General features: G+C 46.5%; 1 protein-coding gene across 4 annotated transcripts in view; it reads right to left on the bottom strand.

Annotated features, from left to right (window-relative positions):
- Positions 1 to 497: 497 nt before the first annotated feature.
- The window catches only part of JHY (junctional cadherin complex regulator), a 123,958-nt gene continuing 113,106 nt past the window's right edge, over positions 498 to 11,349 (bottom strand). For all 4 annotated transcript variants that reach the window (XM_033917297.1, XM_033917299.1, XM_033917301.1 and 1 more), the window contains exon 9: positions 498 to 1,266. In XM_033917297.1, the coding sequence (XP_033773188.1) occupies positions 1,060 to 1,266 (207 nt within the window). In that variant the 3' untranslated portion in view covers positions 498 to 1,059. The remainder of the gene's footprint in view (positions 1,267 to 11,349) is intronic.

Raw genomic sequence — 11,349 nt, 5'->3', positions numbered from 1 at the left:
GTACCCCTATAGAGGAACAAGGATAAGCGCTTATAGTTAATACATTAGGTCCACTTAAGATCTTCCATTTATATTACCTATGAATTAATTTTTCTTTGAATTATGCTCCGATTTTGAAACTCCTTCTCCAATATTGTGGACTAACAAACAGTTGAAAGAAAAATGTTTATTTTTCCTTTATTGTTTCCAATAATTACTTGTACTTCCATGGATACTGTTGATTACGATATGATTGTTGTTTATCATAAAAAATTTGAAATTCAATAAATAATAAATAATAATAAAAATTAAAACAAAATACTTTTGTTTGGATGCAGTGATAGATGTTTTAAACATCCCTAGCTATGGAACAAACATAAAAAGAAAAGATAAATTGGAAGAAATATCTAAGTTTTGAGTTAAATTGTTAAAAAATAGGAAAAATAGACATTTATGTTGAAAAAGTATCTGAGGAAAAATGGAGGTAGAACAGCATTTAAGAATCCATACATTTTGAAGCATATTATATTGTTTTTATTGCATGCCAATTTTAGTTGTGCAGTTAATTATGTATGTTTTATTATCACCAAGAAGTGTAGTTTGTGTGGTTTATACAATTTTTAAAAATAAAAAAATAAATATACATATAGTTTTACTGATTAACATTGAACTAATATTTTGTGAGGTGGGAGGACATGCTTTATAATGAATTTGGTGATTGTAAAGGATGCTGAACTAAGACTGGAAAATGTATCCCTCCAGTTATCCACAGAACAGGTGGAACAATAAGTGTGGCAGTGCAGGCCTTATCATACTGCTCTGCCATTAGTAGCAAAAGCACAACTGTGCCTCAACCTTGCTCCAGAGAGGTGAAAGGTTAATTTCATCTACATTGTCATCCTGAGGTGGCCAATAAGATCACTAATTAATGTCAACTACTTTGGTGAACTTAGTGATATGGACACCTATCTCTTCAGACAGACTGTAACTATGGCCTTCAGACAGAAACAGCTGCTCCATTGAATAATTTTTCATTGTATCTTCTGACTTGCAGGGCACATCTATAGCCATCTATATTTACTATAAAATGTGAATCATTCTTAAAGCTGCCACAGCTTCTTTCTCCTTCTCATGTCGATATTGAAGCTCCTCCAACAAGGTAATTGGAGGCAGCTTCTTCTCTTCTAAAGCCAACATCATAAAATGTTCTTCTTGTACTTCTTGAACTGAGGGGATAGCAGATGAATGCAGTTTTGGCTTAGGGATTTTCTTAGCATACTCCAGAGCCTATAAAACCAAGATTGAAACGTGTTTGAAATCAAATGCAAAAACTATCTGAGAAAGAGAAGAAATTTTATGTATTTCATGACTTTGAAGATAAATTTGCCTTTGGAACACAGGGTAAGTATTGTATTTTTTGGTGCTTTTACTTTTTGGGACATAAAGCACAGCTACTTACCGTAACAGTTGTTATTAGGGGACAGCAGGCAAATATTCTCTCACGTGGGTGACATCATCCACGGAGCCCGGTATGGAAAGTGCTAAAAGTGAACTGTCACTTTAAACTTCTTAAGAAGCTTCGAGACTACCTGCACAGCGCACACGCAAGTGCCTTCCTGCCCGTCAGCCAATGGTTCCTCAGTTTCATAAGCAAGCTAAGAAGCCAACCAGGGGAGGTGGGAGGGATGTGAGAATATCTGCCTGCTGTCCCTGGATACACTTGTTACAATAAGTAACTGTGCTTTATCCTAGGACAAGCAGGAAGCATATTCGCACATGTGGGACTTCCTAGGTTACTGAATGAGATAGTGGGAGAGTTGGCCATTAGGAAGAAAATTAATTCTGTAAAACTGCTTGGCCAAAATGACCATCTTGTCTGGAACAGGATTCTAGACATTAGTGAGATGTAAATGTGTGAACTGAGGACCAAGTAGCTGATTTGCAAATATCTTCAATGTGAGTGGAATGCAAAAAAGCCACCGAAGCTGCCATAGCTTGCTCTTTGTGTGCTGTAACACATCCCTCGAGCTGCAGCCCAGCCTGAGCATAGCAGAAGAAAATGCAGGCCCCCTAACCATGTGGAAATGGTTTGTTTGGTTACAGGCATACTCAATCTGTTAGGATCAAAAGAGATGAACAGTTGAGGTGAAGATCTGTGCAGATTAGGTCTCGGTAGCTACCAGAGCAACGAAAAAAGACCACCACATCTCCAAGCTACTGACCAAGACAACCAACTACAAAACATTCAGGAAAGAACTGAAAACTATGCTTTTTAAAAAAATTGTCAAATGATCTGCTAAACCTTATAAACCCTCCCCAGATCCCTTCGCTCATGCTATCTATCAATTCTTGTAAGCTCACTCTTTCTGTTCAACTTTGTAAATTCCCTGGGAATTCCCAGACCAATTCTTATTGTAAACCACCTAGAACTGAACGGTACTGGCGGGATAGAAAACAGTAATGTAATGTAATATATGTAGTAAGCCAAGGCACATTTACAGTCCAATGTATGAAGAGCAGTGTCTCTAGGGTGAGAATGAGGCTTTGGAAAGAACACAGGTAACACAATAGATTGATTCAGGTGAAATTCTGTGACAACTTTTAGAAGGAATTTAGGATGAGTTCTAAGAATCACTTTATTGTAACGAAACACTGTAAAAGGTGGATTGCAAACAAGTGCTTGAAGCTTACTCACTTGATAAGCAGAAGTGACAGAGATCAAGAAGACCACTTTCCAAGTTAAAAACTTAAGATGAGGTTCAAATGGTGGCTTCATCAGACTGGTAAGAACTATATTGAGATCCCAGATAACTGGAGGCGATTTTAGTGGAGGTTTCGAGTTCAAGAGTCCTTTCATAAACTGGGAAAGAAGCAGATGAGTGGACAGTGGTTTATTGTTGAAAGGAGCATGGTAAGCACTAATAGCACTGAGGTAAGCTCTGACTGAAGTGGTCTTAAGATCAGAGTTGGATAAATGGAGAAGGTAGTCCAATACTGAAGGAATAGAAGATGTGGAAGAATGGAGATTATACCATGAAGTGAAGTGTGTCTATTTGAGTCAATGGTATTGCTGAGTAGAAGGCTTTCTGGAAGCAGCTATAATGGCTTGTACTGGTTCAGAAAGATTGAAATCTGCTGAAGCCAGGTCGAGAGGTACCAAGCTGTTAGGTGCAGAGAATGCAGATTGGGATGCAAAAGAGATCTTTGACTCTGAGTGAGTAGAGATGGAAAGATCTACAATGGAACTGGATCCTTGACACTCAGCTGAAGTAGAAGAGAAAACCAAGGCTGTCTGGGCCATGGAGGTGCTATTAAGATTATGGTGGCTGACTCTTGTTTGAGTTTGACTAATGTCTTCAGAACTAGAAGAATTGATGGAAAGGCATACAGGAACTTGTGCGACCAATTCAGAAGAAAAGCATCCGCCCCCAGACTACTGTCATGAGCAGAATTGAGTAAACTTGTGGTTGTAGGGAGACACAAACAGGTATATCCGAGGAATCCCCATAGTGAGAAGATATGGCGTAAGACTTTGGAGTTGAGAGTCCACTCGTATGGCTGAAGAAATCTGCTGAGCCTGTCGGCTAGAGCAGTGGTCCCCAACCCTGTCCTGGAGGACCACCAGGCCAATCGGGTTTTCAGGCTAGCTCTAATAAATATGAATGAGAGAGATTTGCATATAATGGAAGTGACAGGCATACAAAGCTGCTTCATGCATATTCATTAGGGCTAACCTGAAAACCAGATTGGCCTGGACAGGACAGGGTTGGGGACCACTGGGTTAGAGCATTCTGTTTCCCTTGTACATATATGGCTTTGAGAAATATATTTTGAGGAATTGCCCAGTTCTAAATGTGTTTGGCTTCTTGACACAGAGGAAGAGAGCCTGTTTCTCCCTGCTTGTTGATGTAGTACATGGCTACTTCATTGTCTGTGTGAACAAGGAGGACCTGTTTGGAGAGACAATCTTGAAACGTTTTCAGAGCATTATAAATTGCCCACAACTCTAACAGGTTGATGTAGAATGTCTTTTCTCGAGCAGACCACACACCCTGAGTCCTGAGTAAGCTCCCCAAGCATAGATGGACGCAGCCGTCGTATATTGTGATGTGGAAGGATCTGAAATAGCAAGCCTCTGGAGAGATCTGTCGTATTCAACCACCACTGGAGAGACTGATGAAGAGGCAAGGTGACTTTGATCCATTGGGAAAAGGAATCCATGGCCTGAGACCACTGAGACACCAGGGTCCACTTAGATGAAGTCGAGCAAAGGGAGTTACATGAATTGTGGATGCCAGTGACCCATGAAATGCATCATTTGTCTTGCTGAGATGTTTTGCAGAGTGGATACATGATTGTAAAGGTGAAGCAAGGTGTTTTGTCTTTGCTGGGGTAGAAAATCCCGTAGAACAGTGATGTTGAGCATGGCCCCTACGAACTCCAACACTTGAGAGGGTTGAAGATGAAACTTTGGAAAGTTGACTTTGAACCCCAAGCTACAGAAAAGCTATAGTCACTTGTGTTGCTGAGTGCACTGCTTGAGGCGATGTAGCTTTTATCAACCAATCATCCAGATACGGAAACACTTGAAACCTTTGAGTATGAAGGGTTGCTGCTACTACCACAAGACACTTTGTGAATACTCTTGGAGATGACGCAAAGCCAAATGGCAAAACTTTGTACTGGATGATGATCCACATGAAAACAAAGAAACTTTCTGTGTTATGGGTGTATGGATATATGTGTGTAGGCCTCTTTGAGGTCTATAGAGCACAGCCAAGATTTTGTTTCATTCTAGAAGTGGGTATAAGATTCCCAGGTATAACATGCAAAACATTTTTTTCACTAAATATTTGTTCAGAGCTCGGAGGTTGAGAATGGAAAAAAGACTTCCCATCTTCTTTGGAATTAGGAAATACCTGGAGTAGAACCCCTGATTTTTCTGGGAATGGGGTATTACTTCTATGGCGTTTAGTTGAAGCCCCTGCGATACAGTAGGTGAGCAATGCTACAAGGGGAATGGACCCCGAACTCCAAAAACATTTCTGCAAAAATTGATTTTTCATAGCACAGTCTTTTCTTCCTTCCAGAAGGAGAAATTAAGTTCTTACCTGCTAATTTACTTTCTTTTAGCTTCTCCAGACCAGTAGAGGTTAATCTTTACGAGTGGATATATATCCAATCATGACCAGCAGGTGGAGACTGAAAACAAAACTGTGGAATAGTACATAAGAGATACCTTTCCCTATTCTTATCAGTCTGCCAAATAGCCAAGCAGAACTAAGAACTGGAAACAGAAATAAACAATACTCCGAACAGGAGTAACAACTAACATACCCAAATTCTGTTGGAAAATGCAGAGGAGAGATACCAGAAGGAAAATGTCCCCACAGCTCGCCAGCTAAGCCAGTCAAGCCACAGCCACTGTTCTTTAATTCTCCCCGGCCCTAGAAAAATACTACCGTGTTTCCCCGATGATAAGGCAGGGCCATCAAATAAGACAGCCCCCCCTTTTTAGAAAAAATTGTAAAATAAGGCACCCCCCCCCGCAAATAAGCCACCCACCGATACCTGCGCTTACCCGAATCGGGTGGTACGGTGGGTGACTCCGTGTGGTCCCTCCGTCTACCGCGGGGGTCGGCAACCCGCGGCTCCAGAGCCGCATGCGGCTCTTTTCCACCTTTGCCGTGGCTCCGGTAGTGTGTCATGCAGGCATGCAACTTACAAGTCCGGCGTCGCGGCGGGAAATAGCCATGCTGAGCAGTGAGCTCAGCACGTACACAGATGAAAGCCTTGCTTGCTGATTGGTCCGCCAATCAGCAAGCAAGGCTTTCATCTGTGTAGTGCTGAGCTCACTGCTCAGCATGGCTATTTCCCGCCGCGACGCCGGACTTGTAAGATGCACGCCTGAAAAAGAAATCATCCTGGCCGGGGTCGGTGTCATGCTCCGGAGATCTACAGCCTTCCTATCTCCCTCTCCCTTCTACCTGCTTCCGGCCACATCCCCTGCTCCGCGGCTCTCTTCGGCAACTCAGCAGCAGCAATCGATACAAGCTTCTGACGTCGGGGCCTACCCTCTGCGAGTCCCGCTTGTTTCAACTTCCTTTTTCCACAAAGGCGGGACTCGTAGAGGGAAGGCCTCGATGTCGGTAGCTTGTCTTGATCACCGCTGCTGACAAGTTGCTGAAGAGAGCCGCGGAGCAGGGGGGTGTTGCCAGGTGCAGGTAGAAGGGAGAGGGCCAGATGCAGGACTCGTGGGTGAGGGAGGAGAAGAGAGAGAGAGAGGGGAGGGAAACAAAAGGAAATATTTCATACTGGGCTGGGCCGGAGTGAAGGGAGGGTGGAAAGATTCTAGCTACAGGGTGCAGTAACAAAGGAAAAGGGGGGGAAAGCTGAAAATGGAGATAGTGACACAAAGAAGAGAAAGGGTAAGCAGGACCTACTGAATAAGGATAGAGATACAGAGGGGACATGAAAGGGTAAATAAGGCATCCCCCCGAAAATAAGCCCTAGAGCATATTTTGGCCTTCCAAAAAAAATAAGACAGTGTCTTACCATCGGGGAAACACGGTAGAACCCACAGCAAAAAACAAAACTGCCTGCACAACAGCCCCAACAAGACAGGGTGGGGACCTCTACTGGTCTGGAGAAGCTAAAAGAAAGTAAATTAGTAGGTAAGAACCTAATTTCTCCTTCTTTATCATTCTCCAGACTAGCAGAGGTTAATCTTTATGAGTGGGATGTATCAAAGTAGTCCCCATCATGGGTGGGACCCCCGAATGGCCGACACCAGAACATGCTCACAGAACACCGTGTCCCGACGTGCCTGAACATCTATCCGGAAGTGTCTGACAAAAGAATGCAAGGAAGATCAAACTGCAGCCTTACAAATGTCCACTGGAGGCACGAGCGAAGACTGAGCCCAAGAAGCCGCCTGACCCCGAGTGGAATGAGCCTTGAGAAATTCCGAAACAGGCTTCTGCCTCAGAAGATATGCAGAAGCAATAGTCTCCTTGATCCAGCGTGCAATAGAAGCCTTAGAAGTGCCAGCCCCCTAGGAGGACCCGCCAGAAGGACAAAAAGACGATCTGAATTTCTGATCTCCTGGGTCCGCTGCACATAAGAGTAAAGTACCCAAATGACATCCAACTTGCGCAGCTGTCTTTGCTCAGAAGAGCCCTCCCGACTACCCAACAACGGGAGGACTACAGATTGATTGACATGAAAAGGAGAAACTACTTTTGGCAGAAAGGAACTCGCTCCCTAGAAAACTCTAAGAAGGGAGCCCTACAAGAAAAAGCCTGCAGCTCAGAAACACGCCTAGCTGACGTAAAGGCCACTAAAAAGACCGCCTGCAGAGTAAGGTCCTTCAAAGAGCAGCCACCCAACAGTTCAAAAGGCAGGAACACCAGAACAGACAGAACCAAATTGAGATCCCAAGAAGGAACAGAGGGCCGCAAGGGAGGCCTGATCAACTTGGCCGCCACAAAAAGAGAATCACATCAGGGATGGCTATAAAACCCTGCCCTTTCACTAACCCACGAAAGGCTAACAAGGCCGCAAGATGAACCCCAATCAGTGAGGTCCATAGTTGTTGTTGTAGTTTCCAAATTGCCTCACTTTTCATCTTCAATACTGTTTTAGTGTACCAGAATGCCCTCCGACCGCAAGGATGCTGCAAAGACCACCATCACCTTGGTGAATGTCTGGGGAGCCGTGGTCAGGCCAAACGGAAGCGCACAGAACTGATAGTGCTGATCCAAGATCGCAAAGCAAAGGAAGCGCTGATGAGAGGCCCAAATGGGAACATGCAAGTAAGCTTCCGTCAGAGCGAGAGAAGTCAGGAACTCCCCCGGCTGACCTGCCAGAATGACAGACCGCAGTGTGTCGAAAAGAGGGAATTCTGAGGGCCCTGTTGACCCCTGTTTAAATTGAGAATGGGCCGAAAGGTCCCCTCCTTTTTGGGCACCACAAAGGAAATGGCGTACCTGCCAGTGCCGCACTCCTGAGGGGACACTGGAACAACCACTTTGAGATCTAGCAAGCACTGAAGGGTCTGGAGAAAGGCTAGCGTCTTCCATGCCAACTGACACGGAGATGCTAGATATGATCTGGCAGAGAGCAGGCAAACTCCAGAACATAACTGTCCCGCACCACCTCCAAGACCCACTGATCAGATGTGATCTCGGCCCACTTGGGAAACAAGTCACGCAGTCGGGCACCTACCAGAACCAAAGGGGGCGCTGGCAAAGAGCCATCGTGCAGGATTGGCAGCGGGGGAACCGGTGGGGGATTCACAGCCCCCCGACGGGCCCCCCGAAAGGACTGCATGTACTGAGCCAACCAACCCCGGGGAAAAGCTGGAAGCCTGGAAAGAAGTAGCCCCATACCCAGGGTGAAACTTGTGAAATTCCCGCAGATGCCCCGGGCAGCGCCACCCCAAGACGCCGGGCGGACACAGTCCTCAGGCAGATGGGGCACCTTAGAGTCCGTCAGAGTCTGAACCAACTTATCTAAGTCCTCTTCAAACAAAAACGACCCCCTAAAGGGAAATTTGGGAAGTTTAGATTTAGACGTGGCAACCGCCGACTAAGCGCAAAGCCACAAGGAACAGTGCGTGGCCACACCAAAAGCGCCAGACTTAGCCTAAGTCTGCACCATAAGAACATAAGCAGTGCCTCCGCCGGGTCAGACCATAGGTCCATCCTGCCCAGCAGTCCGCTCCCGCGGCGGCCCAAACAGGTCACGACCCGTCTGAATCACCAGAAGGGGCTCCCTTGCCACCTTGGTTCCTCATTGAAGTCATGTCTTCCTATCGAAGTCCTAACTCTCCGGTCTTGCACATGCACGACCTGGTTGGGTTTCTATACTTATTACCTGGTTAGCTTTCTATACTTGTGTTACATCCCAGCTCCTCCCTCGGTATCCCACGATCCCTTTATCCCTCAGGAATCCGTCCAATCCCTGTTTGAATCCCTGTACCGTACTCTGCCTGATCACTTCTTCCGGTAGCGCATTCCAAGTGTCCACGACCCTTTGGGTGAAAAAAAACTTCCTTGCATTTGTTTTGAACCTATCTCCCTTCAGTTTCTCCGAATGCCCCCTCGTACTTGTTGTCCCCTTCAGTCTGAAGAATCTGTCCCTATCCACCCTCTCTATGCCCCTCATGATCTTGAAGGTCTCTATCGTATCTCCCCTGAGCCTCCTTTTCTCCAGAGAGAAGAGTCCCAGCCTATCCAACCTCTCGGCGTATGGGCAGTGTTCCAGCTCTCTTACCATTTTCGTTGCTCTCCTTTGGACTCTCTCAAGTACCGCCATGTCCTTCTTGAGGTGCGGCGACCAATACTGAACGCAGTATTCCAGATGTGGACGCACCATCGCTCGATACAATGGCATGATGACTTCCCGCGTTCTGGTTGTTATGCCCCTCTTTATGATGCCCAGCATCCTGTTGGCTTTTTTCGAGGCTGCTGCGCACTGTGCAGATGGCTTCAGTGATGCATCCACCAGCACACCCAAGTCTCTCTCAAGTCTGCTGTCTCCCAACAATACCCCTCCCCCAATTTGTAGTTGAACAACGGGTTCTTTTTCCCTATATGCATGACCTTGCATTTTTCCACGTTAAAGCGCATTTGCCATTTGTTTGCCCAGTCTTCCAGCTTGTCCAGATCCCTTTGTAGGTCCTCACACTCCTCCCTGGTCCTAACTCTGCCGCACAGTTTGGTATCGTCTGCAAATTTTATAACCTCGCACTTTGCCTCCTTTTCCAGGTCATTGATAAATATGTTAAAGAGTAACGGCCCCAGCACCGATCCCTGTGGCACACCGCTTGTGACTCCCCGCCAGTCAGAATATTGACCCTTTACTCCGACCCTCTGCAGTCTACCCGACAACCAGTGCTTGATCCATCTGTGCACATCCCCTCCCACCCCTTGGTTCCACAGCTTCCTAAGCAGCCTTTCATGTGGCACCTTATCGAAAGCCTTTTGAAAATCTAGGTAAATGATGTCTATGGGTTCCCCATTTTCCACACGACTGCTTATTCCCTCAAAGAAGTACAGAAGGTTCGTTAGGCACGACCTTCCCTTACAGAATCCGTGCTGGCTTGTTCTCAGTAGGCCATTCCTCTCGATGTGCTTGCAAATGCCGTCCTTGATCATAGCTTCCATCATCTTCCCTATAATTGAAGTCAGGCTCACCGGCCTGTAGTTCCCGGGGTCACCCCTCGATCCCTTCTTGAAGATAGGTGTGACATTTGCCAATTTCCAGTCCTCTGGTACCTCACCAGTTTTCAAGGATAGGTTGCAAACATGCTGGATTGTGCCCGCTATTTCCTGTCTTAGTTCCTTCAGAACCCTTGGGTGGATCCCGTCCGGGCCCGGTGATTTGCCGCATTTTAACCTGTCTGTTTGAGGACATCCTCCTTACTTACCTCTATGTGCTCCAATTTTTCAGCCTGTTCCCCACTCATGAGATCCTCCGAGTCCGGTATATTAGATGTGTCTTCGCTCGTGAAAACCGACGAGAAGAACGTGTTCATAAAGAGCATCTGAGAGGAACTAGGCAGCCATCTCAATCTTCGCCACCTTCTGATCCACTAAGGACTAGTCATCAGACTCACGATCCAGGACATGCTCAGCCCAATTAAACACGGTGCGAGCCACCAGCCTCCTCACAAATAGCCGCCTGGACCCCCAAGGCAGAGATATCAAAATTCTGTTTAAGAAGTGTCTCTAATGTACACTCTGCAGAGATCCTAAGGGCAGAATCGCTCTCAACAGGCACGGTAAGCCGCTTTGCAATCGCTGAGACCACCGCATCCACAATTGGCAAAAGTGAAGTAGCCCTATCCCCCTCCGGGATAGGATAAACATGAGCCAGGGCGCGCACCAACTGAAACGGCGCCCCCGGCATATTCCACTGCGCCTGCAAGATATCCCGAAAATCCTGAAGCATAGGAAAAGAGCAGGAGACAGGACAGATCCCCCTGAAGCAGGGGTCCCTCATACACGGGCTCTCCGGTGGTGCATCTTCAAAAATGCAGCACCAAGGAGACCTGCTAAATCAGGTCTAAAAGCGCAACCCTCTGAATAAAAGGTGCACTACGGATGCCTCTGCGCTGGAAGATGGGAAACCCGATGCCCCACTGCCAACGGCTATCCCCTCTAGAGGATCCTGGAAGCCCTCCAAAGCATCCAGGTCTGCATCCACGCCAACACGCTCCTCCGACCACCAATCCGCAATCCAAGCCCCCCGCGGGGGCTTGGATGAGGGAGGAGGAAGAGGAGATGCCAAAAGAAAAGAGAGAGGCAAAGCCACAGGGGGTGCGGAGGGAAACTACTCCCGAAACCACCTGGGCGCACGTGGGAC

The sequence above is a fragment of the Geotrypetes seraphini genome, chromosome 13 (genome assembly GCF_902459505.1).
Source record: "Geotrypetes seraphini chromosome 13, aGeoSer1.1, whole genome shotgun sequence".
Classification (NCBI taxonomy): domain Eukaryota; kingdom Metazoa; phylum Chordata; class Amphibia; order Gymnophiona; family Dermophiidae; genus Geotrypetes; species Geotrypetes seraphini.
Note: the sequence above shows the minus strand (reverse complement) of the source record. Positions and strands in the feature narration are given on the sequence as shown.